The sequence below is a fragment of the Leptonotus elevatus genome, chromosome 8 (genome assembly GCF_054856555.1).
Source record: "Leptonotus elevatus isolate MCC_2025b chromosome 8, RoL_Lele_1.0, whole genome shotgun sequence".
NCBI lineage: Eukaryota > Metazoa > Chordata > Actinopteri > Syngnathiformes > Syngnathidae > Leptonotus > Leptonotus elevatus.
The window spans coordinates 11,931,664-11,952,229 of NC_141246.1; the positions used below are offsets into that span (position 1 = coordinate 11,931,664).

Consider the following 20,566-nt stretch of genomic DNA (forward strand, 5'->3'; position numbering starts at 1 on the left):
GTTTTTCCCCCTAAAAAAAAGTTGCAGTGAAGCTCCGAGGCTGCAAATATGGAACCCAAGCAACCCATGCGAACAAAGAGAACGACTATAACGTGCACGATTTATGTCGATATAAATTATACAAATAAATAATATCCCTTGTTGGAGGCTCGCGGTGAATTGTGTTGGAAATAATTTAAGTCCGAGTATACAAATGAATTCTGCAAAACATATTGAGATCTAATACACAATTTCTATATAGTATATTTAAAAAATCATCTAGGCTACATTACAATTATCACTTTTAATAGAGCAATTCACAGATTTTCAACACTAAAGGAAGCTAACAAATCAGACGAAGCTGACGTTTGATTGTCGTCCCTACTAGCCAATCAGAATATAGTTTATTTTAAGAGGGCGTGTCGTAAAATTGGTGTTTGTGGGCTTGAGCGTTTAATTTAGAGGCGTGAGAGATTGACTGCAGAGTTCCACTTTGATCCCGCAAGAACACTTAACTTCTTTATTTTGAAGATATCAGGTGATTTTATATCTGAGTAAGGTTTATGTTTGTTCGAGCTTGTGCTGTCTTGAGGTTATATTTCGTTCAGTCAGTTGGCATGCATTTTTTTGCTTAGTTTGGGTCGAGTTGTAAATCTCCAGTTCATACACTACTGGAATGGTTGTAGAATTTTTGCATGTCACTGGATTCCCACTACATGTTTTCTCCCTTCAAAGCAGCTACTAACTAACAGCTTTCATGTGGGTCCCTTATTTCTGCTGCCATCTGTTGCCTAGTACAGCCAACGGCCACTTCATAAGGTACACCTACACACTACAGTATGAGAGATAATGAGACTCATTGCTAGCTGTATCAAAAAACACTTTGCCTTTACAAATACAACGACCCTCACTTGTTGACGTTGTCAGGTATTCATTTATGAGATACAGTAACATAAAAATTACATTTGTTTAATATAAAACTGCAGTGCATCATGCAAGGTGCTTTGGGGTTACCCAATTTTGTAACATGAGATGGACAATGTCAGCTAAAACGCTGCAGTACTGAATGGTTGGTGCAACTCTTCTCATGTCGTGCTCATTTACGTTATCCTGCTTATCTCATCATTAATGGAATGACATACCGTTGCTGTACAATGGTCAAATAAGGCTTCGATAATTCATGTCATTTCAGCTTTAAATGAATGGATTCTGTAATTTATCAGCCGGATTCTTTTTGAATTAAGATACAGCTGTTGTTATATGACTCCCTCCCACATTTCTCCTTATAGGACAGACAAAAGGAGTAGATTTGCCGTCTATCTTCAACACTCAAGAGTTATGCCTTGTCTTGAATGGACGCCCTCTCCCCACTCACTCCAAAATTTTGTCTCCTATCTCCAATAAATCCTCTGCCACTCCCTTTCGGCCTTTCAACTCTCACCCTCACAAACTACTCATCTCCAAATTGATGGAGTCCACACACTCTCCAGATGGTCTGTTCTCTCCTGACATGGCCCCAACAAAGAACACTACAGATGTTTCCTCTGAGCCGTCATCTGAATCGTCACCCCTTCCCAATTCTCCTTCTGCTGGCCCTGACTCTAGCAACCCCACAAGCACCACAGATTCTTCCCAATCTACCATCCCTAGGAAAATAACCTTTGCCTCTATAGCCCAGCGAGTGGTCATACAGGAAATACTTAGAAAAGCAGAAGAGGAAGAGGACACAGATGAAGAAGAAGGTAAGATAGAAGCTAAAATTATACATTATCAAGTTACAGAACAAATGTTCGGTTTCTCAAAATGTAATTTTGTTTTTGTATTTGCCTATAGACCAGTATTGACAAAAGCTATAAAACAGCTTTAATGATAAATATATATAACCAAGATAATGTCTGACTGTCTTCCCCTCCAGATGAGGAACCAGAGGAAGACCTATGTAAGGACCAGATGGAAGAGAAAGCCAAAGCGGGCGATGCCAGGGCTCAGACTCGGGTGAGCGGACGCATGCTTGCAGATGGACTCTTGGCATTGTTTTGTGCTGCTTCATGCTGTCTGTTTCTGAGCGAGTGTCTATTTTTATCCACTTGCAACACGATGCCATGCGCCCAGCATGATACATAAGATGTTACGTTGCCTTCTAATGTGGGATCGCCAAGTGTTAACGCCCACAACTGATTTGTTATTTCTGTGTATTAATTGGCTTTAATCAAAGCAATTTTAGCAATATACTTACTTTTGCAAATATTACTACAGTTAATGGAGAGTAGTACTGTGGGGATTAATGGAGAAATGAATATGGGTCAAGACTTTACAAGAGCCACCAGGCCCCGGTCCTGCGTGTATAGTACTTATTTAAAGGAGTGTATCATGTATTTGGACATCCAAGAAGTCCTGTCAGTTAATATTAGCAAACAGTCACCTGAAACTCTCCTATGGGGTCCTCCGCCCCTGCAGACAGAAATGTCTGTGACTGAAATATAAGGAAATGATTGCTTAATCTGTGAGATTCATTGACCTCAGAGTGGGATTTTTAGATTAGTTTTTACTTTGCCTTCCAATACATTCTGGATGGGAAAGGAGAGTCCAAGTCCAAGTATGTGGACCAAGTGTAAAACTCTAAATAAAGAGAAATGTTTATCTTCATGTATTGGATCAAACTGGATTGTGCAGTTGTACCCCAAATAACTTAATGCATGCATTTTTATATGTATTTTTTTGCCTTAAACTGAACTATAGCTCATGCAATGGTCTCACGGTCGTAATGTACTTATTGTTCTTTGTATTTAGGTTAAGCCACAGTACGCACAGTGAATTAATCTTCTTTATGTCTCTTCTGTCCATCAGCTGGGTCAACACTACTTGATTCTTGCTGAAGAAGAGGACAGAGATCTAAACAATTGTCTGGCTGTTAATTGGTTGATAAAAGCGGCAAAACAGGGAAGAAAGACTGCAGCAAGAGCCTTGCAGCGCTGTTGGATCCGTAAAATAGGTTATTGTGCCAATACATATGTGGGCCCGTGGGTGGTGTGTGTGCGAGTAGTGGGGGGTTGGGTTAGCGGATTTGCATTTCTGATCTTTTTGGTCTCTGGCATCCTCCTCGCACAGGAATCACCGCAGAGAATGAGGAAGATGTTCGGAAACTGTCGGCAGAGAGTAAGTTTGAGAGGGCGGTGCGTAAAGCAGCCATGATGATGTACTGGAAGCTTAATCCAGAGAAGAAGTCTAAAGTGGCCATGGCTGAGATGCTGGAGAATGTCAGCCAGGTCAACAAAGGACTGGGTAGGATCCACACACACACGTACAGTAGTACTAATACTGTACTGTAATACTGTACAGAAAGACATAATAACTCATTTAAGTTACAAGGTATCTCTGAATGTGACCGCTATGTGTAAACATGAATGGCAGCTGCACTAAACCGTAAGCTAGCATCATTTACATGACCAAATGGATACAAAATGAAAACATGGAAACAAACACAACACATTTTTCATCATTCATCAACATATAAGCAACTAACAAAAATAGATCAACCTAAAAAAAAAATTTAAAAATCCGTCAACAAACGACACAGATTTTCATATATTATAATTATCATTTTTTACGCACAAATTACACAGTTTAATACAAAACACAAAATGAGTATGAACACTGAAAGTCAAATGAATACAGGTTATAGTATTACAATCGTGGCTCACCTGTTTTCTGGGTTTGGCCAGCAAACTGAGCCATAATTGGTCGTTACTTACTTCATCAGCACAGGCGATGTCATCTTCAGTCAACAGCAAGTGAAAAAGTCATTTTTAAGGTATTAATTGTACATATAAAATAATGAAGTTATCAAATTTATTCTGGACAAAATATGAAAGTTTTACTTCCGAAAATTGCTCAATGAGTCAAGTTTAATATTGAGTAGGGTCATTCTTGCAAATTGTTTTTAATTGTCCCTGAATATTAGGGGACACTACAAAAAGGACATCTGGCCCCACCTCGGACGAGACTCAGAAAATACTAGAAAACATGGTCAGCAGTGAGAGTGAGTGTCCTTTGAGCCTTCGAGAGAATTGCTTCCGATAAGCTACTCCCATTTATAAACGACAGCACGTTTTGCCTCCTCAGCCAATCAGCTGGTGGACTTGGACGGCTTTGTTGAGATGACTAAAAGTTACGCTCAAGGCATGGTTTCCTCATCGTCTGAGACAGAAAACCCTGATGGCATGGAGGTAAAAGGAAAAGAAAGAAAAACAAATCAGCTCAGAAACAGCAAATGAATAAAATGTGTGAAAAGTGTTGTATCTGTGTTTTTATTTATGCAAGGCAGAGCTGGCCTCATCAGAAGACAAGAAGAGCCGCAGTGGGTCTTGGAGTTTTGGCAGAAGTGGGATGATGCTGGACACAAAGCAGCATGGCGCCATTAAAAAAGCAATGGATATGAAATCACGCTTAATGGTATCGCTTTTACAATAATCATTCATGTGGATGTTGGGATTCCCTTTTCAAGTGTTGTCTCTGGCGCCGTCAGATGTTGCACTATCCAGTTGATTCTGTGATGGAGGTGAAGGAGCACCTAGTGGACTGGGCATCGCGGGCCGGCGTCCAGTGGCTGAGCACCGTCATCCCTACGCAACATGTCAACACGCTTATCTTCTTCTTCATCATCAGTAACCTCACCATTGACTTGTTTGCCTTTGTCATCCCGCTATTGGTCTTCTATCTCTCCTTCATCTCCATGATTATTTGCACACTGCGTGTTGTTCAAAGCAGTAAGGTGAGTTCTTCGTCTCTTGTATAATATGAATTGTGGAAAAAAATTTGATCTCTGGGAAAGTAGTCTTTATTAAATGCCCTTGCTTTTTCAGACCTGGGAGAACTTTCGAACCCTGACGTCTCTTCTGACCCGCTTTGAACCCGGCCTGGACGTTGAGCAGGCAGAAACCGACTTTAGCTGGAATAACCTGGAGCCGTACCTTTGCTTTATATTCTCCGTCTTCTTCCTCATATTCTCGTTCCCTGTTGCCGACAAAGGCTGGATCCCCTGTTCAGAGCTCTCTACGGTGGCCATCTTCTTCACAGCTGTCAGCTACCAGAGCCTCAGTCCCATGGCTGCGACATATGCGCGACGAGCAATGGTCATAGAGGTGAGAGTGGTCACACAGCGTTTTATTTGCAAAACTAAAACAAAACATTTCAGTCATTCATAAAATTCCCTCTGGAAAGTTAAAATTGTTATGTAAAATAACATAATTCATTATCATTTAAATCGTTTTTTTTGTAATGGATGTCATCAAAATTTAACAAGTCAATGTGACCCATTTGAGTTTTTTGTGTTTGTTTCACTCTCTTTTTCTTTTCTTTTTTTTTAACTGTTTATAGTCGCCTTCAAAGAAAAACATTGTGTATTATTTCAGGTTGCGTCGTCTCTTTGCGGCTTGACTCAGCTCTTGCCTGAAAACATGACAATGCTTGGCATCTTGGCACGCACCTTTGCAACTCTGCCTCTAGGGGAGTCAGTCGTGCTGCAGCTCAGTATTCCCTGCTTGCTCTATGTTTACCTCTTTTACCTCTTCTTCAGGTGAGCAATACAGTGAAAGTCATAGGGCATCTTTACTTCTAAATAATCGTTAAAGTGGAAATCAACCTCAAACATTCCTTGACAATAATCCATTATATGTGACCTCACTTAGTCTAAACATGAGGTTCTGATTAATATTACATTTGTGGAATAAGAGTTATGAAACAAAATCCAGCCATTTTTATCCATCTCAGGGGGCAGCCATTTTGCCACTTGCTGAAGATGACATCACAGTTGCTCAGGGCTCAGGCAACGACCAATCACAGCTCACCTGTTATCTGAAGCTGAGCTGTGATTGGTTGTTATCTGAGACCTGAGCAACATTGATATCATCTTTAGTAGACAGCAAGTGGCAAAATGGCCGCCCCCCCGAGATGGATAAAAATTGCTGGATTTTGCTGCATGAATTAATTAATAATCATATTCCACTAACGCAATCTTCACCAGAATGCCATATTTAGCCCAGTGGGGCTGCATAGAACATATTACTGTCAAAAACTTTTAGACACTAATGTTTCCAATGGATTTATGAGATGACATTTTCGCTATTTATTAATTAATTTTCTCCCTTCTCCCTATGTCTAGCATGGCCAGAAAGCGTGGCTTTCGGGGGACGTACTGCATCCTGGTGCCCTACCTGGTGTGTTTCATGTGGTGTGAATTCTCAGTGGTGCTCCTCCAGAATTCCACGGCAGTTGGCTTAATCCGCACCTGTGTGGCCTATTTCCTCTTCCTGTTTGCTCTACCTGTTCTGGCTGTGGGCCTTGCCATCATGCTCTTAATCCAGCTCTTCAAGTGGTTCCTGGAGCTGGAGCTCACCAAGATGATCGTTACTTTAGTCGTGTGCGCCATCCCCGTCATCCTCCGGCTCTGGACGCGCTTCAGCACGTCTATTCTGGGTGTTTTCCGCTCAGTGACGCGCCGTGGCCCTGTCAAGCTCATTTTACTTTGCATTTCTATGGTGATCCTGCTCTTCTCGATCTATGTGTATCACGCGGAAGGTCAGAAAGTCTACAACTCCACCTTGACTTGGGACCAGTACAGCCAGGTGTGCGGACCTCCTGCTTGGCAGTCCAAAGGTTTGGCCAAGACACAGATCTTCTGTAGCTACCTGCAGGGACACAGGGTCACCTGGACAGGCCGCGTTCGGCACGTCGCTGTGGCTGAGACAGACAATGGAGCGCAGTCTGTCATTAACATGTTGCCAGTGTTTCTTGGGGACTGGCTGCGATGCCTCTATGGTGAGACATACCCTAAATGCGAGCCAAAGAATGCGACGCACCCGACAGTTTCCGGCTCTACGCCAGCTCAGGTCTCGTTGCCCGTGCTGCTGCGAATGCAAGAAGAGGAAGAGATGTGTCAGATCAAGGCTTTAGCCAAACACACCTGTCATGTCAAGCGCTTTGACAGCTACATGTTCCAAGTGACCGTAGGGATGATCAGGAATGAAAGCACAGAAGCGGACGACCAAGGGAGGGATATTGTGCTCATGGCCAGCCATGAGTTCAGGCAGGTCCTGCTCAACCTGGAACCAGGTAATATGGTGGAGTTCTGCACCAAGCTGGAGGGCCGTCTTGGAGCCAAAGCCCCGGCCTTGGAGTTGAAGGCCATCAACTGTCTGGATTGTGTTTCCCCACTCTTGCCTGGGGGCCGGCAGGTAAAGATCGAGAGAGACTGGAGACGTACGACAATGCGAGCTCTGAATTTTGCATTTGATTTCTTCTTTTCTCCCTTCCTGTCAGCAAAGATCACTGGCTGAGAAAAAACAACAAAAAGGACAGCAAATCGAAAACCGCCGAGCTGTATTGTTCAAACTTTAACTTCCCTAGAGAGCCACCTTGTATTTGTTTTTGTGATGAGGTTCACTCATTTCAGCCGACAGACACGATTGTGTAATGTTTACTTTTGATTGGACAGGAATCTAGAATATAATTAGTTTTTTTACTTCCCTTTTTTTGGTGGTGCCAAATTAACCAAACTTTGCTTAGAAACAGCTACATTTCCTCCTGTGCAGGATAATGTGGGTGTTTTTAAATCTCTTTGTTTTCTGTACAGGGAATTGTAAAAAGTGTGAATTGATCACGTCAGCCTCATAAGTCGCCTTACTGCATGTGAACCATTGCACTACCAATGTCTAAACTGGATGACATGTATTTTTAAAACCTTTTGTAATGGGTGGGTGGAAAGAAAACATTTTAGTTTTTTAAAAGTAAGAGAACTAACCACCACATCTCAAAACTTCAGGGACTGTTATCTTATGTTGACATGCCACCTGCCTTATGAACACGGCAACCATGAAAAAAACGATTTAGCATTTTAATTAATTTTATGTCACAAAAATCGATTGAATATTTTGACACATTAAAAAGAGGATTTATCGATAGTTTTGCTGTTTACATTACACATGCAATAGGTATTATCTGAGGACGTATCTTACTATGTACTGTATGTCAAGTAATCAGAATATTAAGTGGAGGAGGATTTATTGGTTTAGTAGACAAGCAGTAACTCTCGTTATTAGACAGACTACCCTATTGCAATGTAATGTATTGCAAGGTAGACTTCACATGAGTGCACCATTGAGGTGAAACCTCAACTTATCTGTGACAATTAAATCGCAAACACTTGTACCTCGCCTGTAGACTGTGAATATGAGTGGCAAATGCAATGAATATAAAAGTGCTTGACTGTCAAAGAAACCCTATTTGTATGGTTGTTATTGTTTTGAAAGCACAAGCTATTGTGCTGGTAGACCACATACTATTATGTGACTTTATTAGCTAAAAAGATTCACATCCCTTTTATTGTTCATACGGTTCATATCGGGCGATTATGAAGTCCGAGAAGTCTTTTATTTGTTGTCATTTCTTTTATCCACAATATGACATCCTCTCACTCCCAACTCAAACTATGTCCTATTTTTCACAAACACTAGCAGGGCTGCAGATAGATTCAGTATAACACAGATGTAAGAACAGTACCACAAAATGAAGTCACATTCAATCATTTTATTAATGCACATTCTATCATTCACAATAGTTTATTTTTTTTTTCAATCTTTAAACATTTTTGTAAATATTAGAGATATACAATTGAGTAGCATTGAGTAGTGGCAACATGCTGCTGCTGCACCCCTGAACACAAATCCTCTCTTAGGTTGTAGATGATGATGTAATCACAACTGACTGGTTGCAACTCACCATTGGAGCACTAAGTCCTGAAACTTATATAATGTTTTCTATTACATAAACCATTTTCTTGTGGGTAATAGATTATATTTTGCCAAACCATTAGTTCAAGCTCTACATCCAAGATACCTAGCAAACGCCAACAAGGGTACTGTAGATTAAATGTGTGAACGATTGTGTGAAGAGTGAGGAAAATGTAGTCACGTTCAAACAATTTCTTTTTTCTTTTTTTTTTTGAGATGCATGGAATGAACCTCTTTTTTTTTCAGCAACTATTAAACACACCCCATTCCAACCCTGCTGTGACGCCGTCCCACATTCAAAACCACGTACAATAGTCGCGTTGGGACCAAGGCCACTTAATAACAAAGCACTTCACTGTAAACAATCAATGTGCGACCAGGTCACAACACTCGTCACCTTACTACGACACCTTACTGTACATTGTTGCTTTCAGTGGTGCACCCCAGCATCGTGTGTGGCACTGTGAGGCAAAGAGTGTGATGACATTAACAACCTTCATATCAATGATACATAGAGAGAAGTCGACCTAAAAAAAGTTCTTACCAATATGTTCAATGCGCCTCCTCTAGTCTAAACACGGCATTCGGATAAATATTGCGTTTGTGGAATATAAATTAAGCAGCAAAACAGACCTGTTTTTATCCATCTCAGGGGGCGGCCATGTTGCCACTTGCCGTCCACTGAAAATGACATTACAGTTGCTCAGGCACATGACCAAAGAAAACAGCTTGATTCATATTTCACAAATGCAATATTAATCAGAGTGTTTAGACGTGTGAGGGTGCATAGAACATATATTGTAAAGACAATTTGGGGGTTGACTTCCCCTTTCAGCAAGGTATATAGACACTGAACTTTTTGCTTGAGCTATGGCCTTCATAATGACCTCTGACCTTCATTCACATGAAATCTCAATCCTCATGACAATAACCATCTGAATTAGGGGTCTTATTTTCTGCACTGTGTGCTTAGATTCCTCTGTTTTAATGATTGTAAACTTTACATTCACATTTAAACTTAAAGATGACAACTTTAGCCCGATTTTCATATGATCAGTCTTAATGTGCTTGATTTTTGGGGGAAGTCAATCCAAAGATTTTCTTTACAATAATATGTTGTATGCAGCCCCACTAGTTTAAACACGGCATTCTGATTAATATTGCATTTGTGGAATATGAATTAAGCAGCAAAACAGACCTGTTTTTATCCATCTCAGGGGGGCGGCCATTTTGCCACTGTCGACTGAAAATGACATCACAGTTGCTCAGGTCTCGTGATTGGTCGTTACCTTTTCCCTGAGCAACTGTGATGTCATTTTTAGTTCACAGGAAATGGCAAAATGGCCAATCCCTGAGATGGGTAAAAACTGTTGGATTTTGCTGCTTAACTCACATTTAACAAACACAATATTAATTAGAATACTGTGTTTGGACTAGTGGGGCTGCATAGAACATTATTGTAATTATTATTATTTATTTTTTTGGAGTGACTTCCTATTTAAATACAAGGTGTCTACGTAACTTTTTTTTTTTTTTTTTACACAAGGAGAATACTGTACTTTGGAATAGCAGCAATCTAGAACTCAACACAAGCTCATACAGCAATTCAATTCTATACAATAAATTTAAATGTTGATTTGTGCATAATTCCTCTCTGTTTTACCAGCAATACTTATATACCAAAGCTATTACGTCACCTTTTCTTCTGGATTAGTGAGTTGCTTTTATAAATGAGGTTCATGTTCACTTAGTTGTGTATTTAACAATCTATTTGATAGCACACTAGAAAACAAAAGTGGCAAAGGCATAAAAAATAACACTATTTACAACATACAGTAAAAAGTGTATACATGTGTTACCTGCAGAAGAGCTCATTTGAAAGCAGATATTCTGCCGCACTGTGTTTTGAATTGCTATTATTGCAAAATGGACAACGTAATGGGTCACTTTTTGCGTGCAATCTCCAAGAGCGCTGCTCTAAAAGGAGAGTGATTCTGCTGCAACTGTCACCAAAGAAAGAAAAAAAAATGAATCAATTCTGGTTATTGTGGTGAGGATGCACAGTACAAGATCACCGCTACCACAATATTAATACTTGTGGCAAGTGAACACCACAGATTAGCTATTATTTTGTAGTATCAAACAATCTTTCTGGGCTGCTTCCCAACACACTTAGTCCAGTCTTGACAAAAGCTTCTAGAGCACATTAGCGAGGAATCAACATTGCACGGTCATTGCAGTTGGAGAGGTGTCCCTGCACCTCTATTAGAAAAGTGTGTGGGATACGTAGGAGACACAATCAAATAAATGTCAATGTTCATTAGTTGTTCCTCAAATCTCACTGTGCATTTGTGACAATTAATCCAAACTGAAATGTTTGTCCATTGTTCACCCCCATCCCTGTCACTGTGTCTCCGGCTTGACACGGTCCTGGAAAATGTACAGGTTGTTGGTGGCTGCTATAGCAATGATATTCTCTGATGGATGCCAAGCCATGTGCAGGATCTTCTTGCTGAAGTCCAAGCTATCAACGCCCACGTCTCCACGCCGACGTTTTCCTCCGGTGTACACGCGGCGGGTACGTAACACGGCTCGCGGCTTGCTACTCTCCCGCCAGGCCTCAAGGGTCACGCCCCGTCCCGTTTCGCGATCAAACATCTGGAAGAAGCTGTTGTATGCCCCTGTCATGATTACGCTGTCAATAGAAAGAAAAATATAAATGACATAGTATTTGTAAAATTGTCTCTTGGATCAACTATAAGAGAAGACAAAGAGATTTCTTGGAATTAAAGTGGCAGCCGTCATCAGGCAAGAACCGTGTATTTCGCAAGACCACACAGAATATCTTGCAAAATATTAGCAAACTGTATCTCCGGAGTCCTCATTTTTCAGCTCAATGAGCTATTTTAACAGTGTTTTTATTTTTTCCTTGTATTTTTTTTTGTAATTGCCAAAGAATGCCCTTGATAGAAAAAAAGAATTGTTATGACAACCAAAGAATAAAAATTACAATTTGTTGCAGCATAGGAATAATGATCAATATGCGTGTCCGATTTGGTAGGTTAGTATAATATGAACAAGGAGACTATAAAAATACGAGAGGCCGTGGGAAAGAAGAATGGAAAGTACAGCAATACACTCCTTTAAACTTAAAGTACCACTGATTGTCACACCCAACTAAGTGGGGCGAAATTCGTTCTCTGCATTTTGACCCATCCCCTGAGGGAGCGGTGAGCAGCAGCAGGGGCCGCGCTCTGGAATCATTTGGTGATCTAACCCCCCAATTTCAACCCTTAATGCTGAGTGTCAAGCAGGGAGGCAAATGGGTCCCATTTTTGTAGTCTTTGGTATGACCCGGCTGGGGATTGAACCCACAACCTCCCAGTCTCAGGGCACTCTACGACAAAGCCACTGAGCTGAATTTGACTATTAAGGATGCTAAAAAAGTGACTTTAAAAAATGCCTGCATAAGTTTTATGATGGTGACAGTTCAACAACTCGTTCAAACAATTTCCATTATTTTCTATGGGAGAAATGCATTCAAAATTTTAACAAATCATATTTTGACCTGTCATCCTGCAACAGAATTTGGTTGACTTCAGATATTCCACTGTATTGGAATTACAGTAATCATAATGTTTGAATTCCACCTCTTAAAGTAGCACTAAGGAACTTTTCAACCTTAGTAAAATATGTTCATAACTCTTCTGATGAAAAATCGATTTAAAACTAGTTGAATGGTGCTTTTGCCATGGCCTGAGGGGGTCTTCATCATTTTTACTGGCACTAAGCAACTTTGAAGAGGATGGTAGAAACAAACTACAAATGTGCCGACTGTTTTATGACATACGTTACTTCCCCCTTTCCCCCTTCGTTACAAAGAGGGAAGTCAATTTGAATGTTGACGCACGATTGCTGCTTTCCTGGCAGAAGCTGCAAAACAACCGAAAAGTTTTGTCTGAGGAGACAAAAAAGGAAAAGGAAGGGAAGCTACAGTCAAGGATTAACTTCGGTCTGCATTTTACGGTAAAAAAATGACGCAATGCTCTTGTCCTCATGGGAAATGTGGTCTTCCTTCAGACATAACAATACCGCTTTTGTCCATATGGAACCGCTATAACCAACGTAAACTAAACCTAATGTCATTTAAGCGCCATCCAGAAAGTAAATTTGTTTAAAAATAAAAATACAGATTATGACCTTAAACACAAACTGTCTCATTTGATAACACTCACCTGTCGGAACTGTTCCAAACACACTCAAACTTGTCAAAGATGCAGTCGTTCTCATAGAGTGAGCACAGCTTACTCCGTAGGTATTCATGAACCTGGATACAGAGAAAAACAAGAAGCCTGCATTTCTCCAGATGGACCTTTTCCATACCACAATTTAGTCGCAGTATAGTAACCCATTTGTACCTGATACGTCTCCACGGGGCCTTTGTCCATGTTCAAGTCCCACACCTTGGCGGTGAGGTAGTCTCTGGTCAGCAGGTAGCGCCCACTGTGGCTGAACTTGACATCTGACACAGAGGAGATGATTTCGGAGAAGAAGGAGCGGCTCCCTGGATCCTCGGGTTCTTCAAACACTGAACAAACAGTCCGAAGTTTATGAGAGGTATAACGCAGTTCATTCATGACAATTTGGTGGCTTACATTTAGTGTGTTTGTCACAAAGCGCAGAGGATCTCATGTCACAGAGGCGCAGGGTGCCCTTGCTACTGCTGTACACAAACATGTGACAGTGTTGAGGGTGGAACTCTGCTGCCGTTATCACCTCCGTAAGATCCTCCATGTTGGCTGGCTTTATGTCCACAATGTCTAGCAAAATGCACTGTCAGGGGTCAAACACGACACACTGGTGGAGCAGCATTCCTCCCAACTCCCTTGGTCTGGTTTCAATGACAACGCTCATGCTTCAAAATACTATGACGTGTAAATATTTTTAGGTTATTATGTGAATATGTATGTTTGTAACAAGTACCATGTGTTTTGAGTTTTTGGGTCATGTCTGTGAGGTCTGTTTTTGTGTGTGTGTGTCGGGACAGAATTATATTTGTTTTGTTTACATATACCTTGGTTTAGCTTGTCTGTAAGATTGTTTTCTTGTTTGTTGTTTGTTTGTTTTTTGGTTTGGTTTCTCTGGGTTTGTTGGTTATGTTTGTGACGCTTGATTTTTGTGTTGTGATGAATTGTACGGTATTTCTCTTGGCTAGATAGTTTTTGGTAAAGACTGTTGGTCAGATTATTTGTCTTTTTGGGTATTTTGTTTTTCTTGGGGTGCTTTTTATTGAAAAAACAAGAGAAAATGTGTTCAAATAAAAACTTTTTTTTTTTTAACTATGAAATCCAATTGAACATTGACTCTCAAGAGACAAAAAAATGTCAATTGTTTTCAATATTTTGTACCTCTCACTTAACAAAGGAAGATTAAATATTTATACCGCTCTGTATGAGACAGTTATTCACCACTGTAAAACCGCAGTATCTGTAACATTGTCGATCAAAGATCAACATTATGACTCACACAAGCAAACGTTTCAAATTACATATGTTTTCCTACAACCATGCTGTCTCGCACTTGTATATTATAATTAGGGATGTTCCATACCCCTTTTTTTCCAGACCGATACCAGTATGAGTACTCAACTCTTGATACTCTTGATACTGATACTACTAGCACTTTTGATCCATAAATTACCCCCCAAAAATAATGGCAGCTAATTTTTAATAAATATATATATATCCCATATAGCATTTTCGCTTAAAATTGCATGATTGTAAAACGACAACAAAAGAGCCGTCGTACACTCTAAAAACAGTTGGGTCAAAAATAACCCAACTATGGGTAAAAAATGGACCGATCCTGTACTTGGGTCTATTTGACCCAATTTTGAGTCAAGAAATGGGTCATAAATATTGGTCAGATTCTCTACTTGGGTCTAATTGGGTCATTTCGTATAAAACAACCCCAAAAAGTTGGGTCAAACTGACCAATAAAGTGGATCGGCCCATTTTTTATCCATAATTGTGTCACAACTGTTCTTAGAGTGTGAGTACCGATACCTAGTATCAGTACTCTCCCATCCATAATTTAATGAATGAAAAAAATCTAGAAGTTGTCCAGGTTATGTACAACAGTACTTCAATAGTGATATCCAATTATCCAATTTCACTTAATGGATCCAAATGTTTTTGTTGTTGTTGTTTTTTTTATGACAAATCTCTGCCAACGGTTGTATAGTGACAGAATAGGCTAGCATAATAGCACTGGTTGTAAAATACTAGATGTGGGATATTTAAATTGGATCTCTGGTTTGGGCAGGTGTACCAGATGTTGCTAGTATCCCTGTATATGGTCACACACATCCCTCATTTTAATAGCCCAGCTCACACCTCAGCACTTAACCAGGACCTAAACATACACCTCAGCCAACCCCAGCATGCATGTACAGACTGCTCCTCTCTCTGTTCTATTTGTGGTGTCCCCGAGTGGTTCAGAAGAGCGTGTACTTGCCATGTGAAATATTTAAACCCTTCTTCCACACTAGAAGAAGAATCTGATTTTCTAGGTCAGCTTCTATTTTAATGGGAAAACACCAACAGCACTCCAATAGACTGTAGCATGTATACTCAATATAAATCAAAATATGCTGGATTCCTATTACAATAAATGTATTATGTTTCTATTGCATGCACTGTTTATTTAAGGGGTGTAGATACTTGCACTCAAAGCAACTAATAAAATGCAAACTTGACACGTTGGTGGGTGTGTCAAGGCAAAAGCATTAGCTACTCAAACCAGTGCATGTAGATACACGCATGTGTTCCACCAACTACGCTGAATGATGTGCTTCTTTATCAAACGTGAGTTTTCTCTATTTATCATTTTTCTTCTAAAAACACATGTATACAAAAGGAATATTGCACTCAAATAGAAAAAAAGTATCAATTTGAGTAGGCGGCAAATAAATGTATTGATAAATAACAGTAAATGAAAGTCCCATAGAGGGGGAAAAAGCAGGGAGGATACTGAAGCTGCGGTCAGTGATGCCCAGATGCCACATATTGATACGAAGGTCATCAGCTGACAGGTAGGTCTCCCCGTCGCTGTTGACTGAGATGGAGTTGACATGGTAGGTGTGACCATTGGAGAACACCCGTCTGGGGCGGACCTCCACCATCAGATCTGTGGGTTTCAGTACTGGCACCTAAAAGATGAAAATTAATTACAGTATAATGCATCCGAGCCAATTTGTGTGTGTGTGTGTGTGTGTGTGTGTGTGTGTGTGTGTGTGTGTGTGTGTGTGTGTGTGTGTGTGTGTGTGTGTGTGTGTGTGTGTGTGTGTGTGTGTGTGTGTGTGTGTGTGTGTGCACGTGCCCACCTGCAGGGAGGTGATGGTGGAGATGTCCTTGAGGCGGCCCTCCTCATCTTTCAGGTTATAGCCTTCTGGTCTCTTGTCTCTTTCACTCACCTTCCACAGTTTAATGGTCTTATCTGTGGCGTGCAAAATTACATTTTCGAGAGAAAAATTTAAATATAATCATACAAAACAGAATAGTCAGTGAGATGGCTGCTGATGTTGAATCCTTTAAAGCACTTAGGGTGAAGAATGAATTCTTCCATCATAGTATTTACAAAAATTTCATAACAATTTGTCTCTTTCTTTGGCGTTCAGCAAAATAAGGGAATTGCATTCTATGATTGGTAATGTTGTATTTAATGCAGAGCAGTGATTCAATTACAAAATACTGTTTACACTGTATTGACCCGTGTTGTGTTTTAAGTTATGTTTTTGAGTAGTACGCTTTACGTGCCTGATAGGGGTGTGCATCTCATCACATAAGACGATTCAATACTCTCTGGGGTGCAAAACGATTCAAGGATGGTTCGATTTGAAAGTGGAATGATTCAATTCGGTTTGACTCAGTGGGATTACGGTTCGTTTTTATATGGTACGGCTCAGTTCGAGAGGGTATGAGGAAATTAATTTATTGTTGTCATTTTACTTACATTTGAAAGAACTTTCTTTCTAAGACATATGTCAAACAAAAGATGATTTGATAGGTAACTTGATATATTTCAAAGTGGAACAATTTGGTTTGGTTCTATGCACTCACATCTTTTAAAACGAACAAACAAACAAAACGATTTTCTATTTCTTTTTCTTTTCTTTTCTTTTTTTACACCCCCATTGCCTGACGTCTTCCCATTACTACCAGTTCTCTGTCCAGGGGACGCTTGGTTTTCCTGTTCAAACAGAATCATGAGCATGACAGCCATAATTGTTATGACTCTGTTTTGGGTTGGGTCATTGGGTTATATGGAAGTGCGTTTTTGGTTGGCTCAAGGTGTCATTGTGTTATGATATTGATGTTGTCAGTTGCTATGCAGTTTCTATGTCGCTTATAAATATGACGTCAGTTGCTATGCAGTTGTTTTGTCCCTTGTGATATTTGTAGTTGCTATGCAGTTGCTATGTCCCTTGTGATAACGTTTGTAGTTGATATGCAGTTGCTAGGCCCCTTGTGATTATGTCAGTTGCTAAGCAGTTGTGTTGTCCCCTGTGATATTTGTAGTTACTATGCAGTTGCTGTGTCCCTTGTGATAAAGGTTGTAGTTGCTATGCGGTTGCTATGTCCCGTGTGATGATGTCAGTTGTTATGCAGTTGCTATGTTCCTGCAATTTTCACTCTTTTATAGGATCTGTATTTGTGACTCCTATTTTGTCATATAGGCCATTATTCTGTCATTGCTTTAGCGAGACTTACTGAATGACACTTTTCCAGTACGTCGAGTTTCCTTAGCTGATTATTTATATCGCTCCTCTTCCATGCAAGCTGCTATTCCATGTTTTCCAGGTTGCTTCCATGCATTCAGCTCTGCTCTCGCAATGGAAGCTTCTCAGTCAAGGTTTCGCTTTCAAGTGTTTTGTTTGAGGCCATCTGAATCCAGCCCTGTACTGTTGTTATTTTATAATTTTGCATATAAAGACTGTTTCCCAACTTCCCTGTCTTGTCTGTGTTTGGGTCCTAACTCTGCACCTCGCGCATCACATATGGCTTTTATTCAATGTGCTATGGAACTGTTGTACTCCAGCGCATTCAATCCTGCCTAGCAACAAGTGATCAAAATAATGGGACGTGACGTTGTTTATTTTACATTGCTGCATGCTAGATTAGTCACATATAAATTCAGATGAGGTTTTATAACAAATGATCTGTGTTGTCTTTACAATGTTGATTGATGGTATTCTCACCATTGGTGGAGAGGAGAAAATGCGCAGCATTCTGTTGTGACAGCCATTTTATCTTGTTGATCTTCTCCTCAATCTCCAGACTCTTCAGGTAGTCAAAGTCTGGCTCGTGGCTCTGGAAGGTGCTGTACACATTATACTCCCCTGAGTCCCCGGTCTCCAACACCTCCTCGGACTCCCTTTTAGACTGGAAAATAGTTGGACGAATCAAACAATGATTTAACTCCTCTGAGGTATGTAGGTGCTGACCAGAATAGTATTATCTGCTCCAGACATCTTTTATGAGTCCTTTTTGTATGCCACAGACCTCTGTTTCTCTCTGGAAGATGACCACTCTGCCTCCTTTATCTCCCGTGGCCAGTAGGTCCCCTGTCTGGTTGAACTCCACCGTGGAGATGACATCAGCTAGGAACCGAATAAAAACCAGAAGAAGACTTACTGGATCTATCATCCTTTATTATATTTCAGCATAAACTGATTGTGCCTATTGATCTTTACAAAACGGAGACCCGAGAGGAAGATAACACGCCTTCTGTTCTACCTTCAGTGACATAGTCTCGTAGGAAGGTGTGGTTAATCTTGGGGCTCTCAGCGTCCTCGCCCATCTGAAGTTGAAGGAGGGTGACCCGCCAGCGTGCCCGTCCTGATGGGAAGGGTCCGATCCGTTCTCTCGCTTCCTACCCAGGCTCCGCCCATGCTGCTAGAGCCTAGCGGAGTGGCCTGGAACAAGGCATCCTGGGTAACCAGCAGGCTAGAGGGAAATGGGAAAAGGTGGTAGCGAGCAGATGGAGATGGATGATGAGCTTGAGGGGAAGAAGTTTAAGGATGCCGGATTGTGGAAAGCAGAAGAGAAGAATGGAGGAGGATAGAGATGAGAACGTTGGGAGGTAGAGGAGGGGACAAATGAATGCAGTTGCTGTTGATGAAGATAAGAACAAATGGGCATGTCATAAGGCAGACTGACAAAGCATGGACACAGCATGCCAAAGTTATGACCTCTAATGTTACATACCCATTAGTGAAGACACACTTGGGTTTATGCTAAAGGTCTAACAATGTACAGTAGCTAGCAGCAGATCCCTGAGGTGGATAAAATGACAATATGCTCCACCAGACCTAAAATATCAATCTTCTACATATACTGTAGTTGTTACTGCAAACATGAATATAAATAAATATATACTGTATTCATCCTATGATGTTCTGCCAGTAAAAACAAGGGTGTGGTAGCCTTCCCTGCGTACTTTCCAGATCGCTGACCACTCTCTCTCTCACACACGCTCTCAAATAGATAGTCCTTGATGGAGAGCAAAGGAGAACGTGATGAAAGGCAGGCACGGAGGTAGACAGGCCTCAGCACACCTACCAGATCGACTGCTGCTGTCGCTGCTATATTCCCAACGGTGTGTAACGGTCCACCAAAGTGCGCCTGAGAGAAGATGACAGATGGGGGAAAGGGTGGCGGTGAGAAGAGGGGAGGAGAATGTGGAGAAAAATGAGCACGAGAGGGGGATAACAAGGAGGATGTGGATGCACTGTGCAATGATGCTGCTGAAGTGATCCTGTGCAGCATCCAATGTGTCATGGCAGCCTCCTCTACAGGCAGCCAATCGCAGAGCCATGTCCTTGGAGAGCCCTCCCACTGCAGCTGATGAGGTGGAAGAGGCCAGCAGGGGGAGCAGTTTCACCCTTAGTGATGCGTAACCCCCCCCCCCTTTTTTTTTTTTTAATTAAGAAAATTATATTTTAATTCATTGGTTGTGTGACGCCTTAATATTATTAACTGGGCATATATACATATCCAATTTTTTTTTAATGACATTTTTTGACTCAATGGCTCACTGTGTCCTCATTCTTCTAATATCTGGAAAGTTATATTGCTTCATATTGACAAGTAAGCATTTTCTAACCAACTGCAGTCAGATCAGTTTTCATTCCTTTCTAGCTACCCTTGCAGAGACCCAACACTAACAAAGCGGACCTGTAGGTATACGAGGTATGTGTCAGAATATGTTAAACAATCAATTGTTTAAGATAGCAGTCACATTACTGTTAGTGTAAGTGAAGGAACGAGTTACACAAACAAGTACAATACAATATAGTAGGTAAAAAATAAAATAAAATAAAATTCTCCATTAAAACAAGGCTAACATAATAATGTTCATTTTAAAGAAGACATATACATTTGTTTATTTGGGTTCTAGTTTGAAATGATCTATATTGATGTTTCAATACAGATTTTATATGTTGCTCCTCTCTTTTACACAAATAGGTTTACCATAAACACGCATCTGTACCGAATTAATTTTCAAGTGACTTCATGTGTTTGGTGTGGAGCAAGGTTTTAAACCTGACTTATGGAACTAGGGTGTTTATTTTTGTATTTTATACATATGTATTTTTTTTCTATTTTTCAAAATTCGTGGTGCATTTATTAAAAATTACTATCTTGCAAATTAAATATAATATTCACATTATTATTATTATTATTATTATTATATTTATAATAATAATAATTATTATTATTATTAACCCTATATAAATA

The 20,566-nt window shown here is 40.4% G+C and overlaps 2 protein-coding genes across 9 annotated transcripts; one reads left to right on the top strand and one right to left on the bottom strand.

Annotated features, from left to right (window-relative positions):
- Positions 1-411: 411 nt before the first annotated feature.
- Positions 412-7,937, top strand: wfs1a (Wolfram syndrome 1a (wolframin)). Of its 5 annotated transcripts, none has more exons than XM_086083961.1 (13): positions 412-517; positions 718-798; positions 1,269-1,721; positions 1,895-1,974; positions 2,827-2,971; positions 3,088-3,261; positions 3,941-4,018; positions 4,102-4,205; positions 4,300-4,431; positions 4,505-4,750; positions 4,842-5,120; positions 5,391-5,554; positions 6,140-7,937. In XM_086083961.1, the coding sequence occupies exons 3-13, from the start codon at positions 1,448-1,450 to the stop codon at positions 7,311-7,313; spliced, it is 2,850 nt and encodes a 949-aa protein (XP_085940087.1). In that variant the 5' UTR covers positions 412-517; positions 718-798; positions 1,269-1,447; the 3' UTR covers positions 7,314-7,937. The 5 variants fall into 5 exon arrangements, with proteins under 5 accessions (XP_085940087.1, XP_085940090.1, XP_085940086.1 ...); XM_086083964.1 differs by having other exon boundaries at positions 418-798; positions 6,140-7,211; positions 7,297-7,937; XM_086083962.1 differs by having other exon boundaries at positions 448-517; positions 715-798.
- Positions 7,938-8,542: 605 nt separating this feature from the next.
- Positions 8,543-19,601, bottom strand: ppp2r2ca (protein phosphatase 2, regulatory subunit B, gamma a). Of its 4 annotated transcripts, XM_086083152.1 has the most exons (11): positions 19,388-19,601; positions 19,266-19,318; positions 18,563-18,937; positions 18,329-18,426; positions 18,025-18,208; positions 16,150-16,262; positions 15,798-15,975; positions 13,421-13,585; positions 13,184-13,353; positions 13,001-13,092; positions 8,543-11,460 (listed from the first exon to the last, which is right to left on the bottom strand). In XM_086083152.1, exons 3-11 carry the CDS (start codon positions 18,624-18,626, stop codon positions 11,169-11,171), a joined length of 1,356 nt encoding a protein of 451 aa, XP_085939278.1. In that variant the 5' UTR covers positions 18,627-18,937; positions 19,266-19,318; positions 19,388-19,601; the 3' UTR covers positions 8,543-11,168. The 4 variants fall into 4 exon arrangements, with proteins under 4 accessions (XP_085939278.1, XP_085939280.1, XP_085939277.1 ...); XM_086083154.1 differs by lacking the exon at positions 19,266-19,318 and having other exon boundaries at positions 18,563-18,824; XM_086083151.1 differs by lacking the exon at positions 19,266-19,318.
- Between the last annotated feature and the right edge of the window lie 965 nt (positions 19,602-20,566).

Bases quoted from the DNA above. Each gene is read 5' to 3' on its own strand.
- ppp2r2ca (XM_086083154.1), bottom strand. From the start codon at position 18,626: ATGGGCGAGGACGCTGAGAGCCCCAAGATTAACCACACCTTCCTACGA. The intron at 18,427-18,562 runs GTAGAACAGAAG...TTCGGTTCCTAG, and splicing joins ACGAGACTATGTCACTGAAG to CTGATGTCATCTCCACGGTG. The intron at 18,209-18,328 runs GTCTGTGGCATA...ACTATTTTCCAG, and splicing joins TCTTCCAGAGAGAAACAGAG to TCTAAAAGGGAGTCCGAGGA.
- wfs1a (XM_086083961.1), top strand. From the start codon at position 1,448: ATGGAGTCCACACACTCTCCAGATGGTCTGTTCTCTCCTGACATGGCC. The intron at 3,262-3,940 runs GTAGGATCCACA...CCTGAATATTAG, and splicing joins CCAGGTCAACAAAGGACTGG to GGGACACTACAAAAAGGACA. The intron at 4,019-4,101 runs GTGAGTGTCCTT...TTGCCTCCTCAG, and splicing joins AAACATGGTCAGCAGTGAGA to CCAATCAGCTGGTGGACTTG.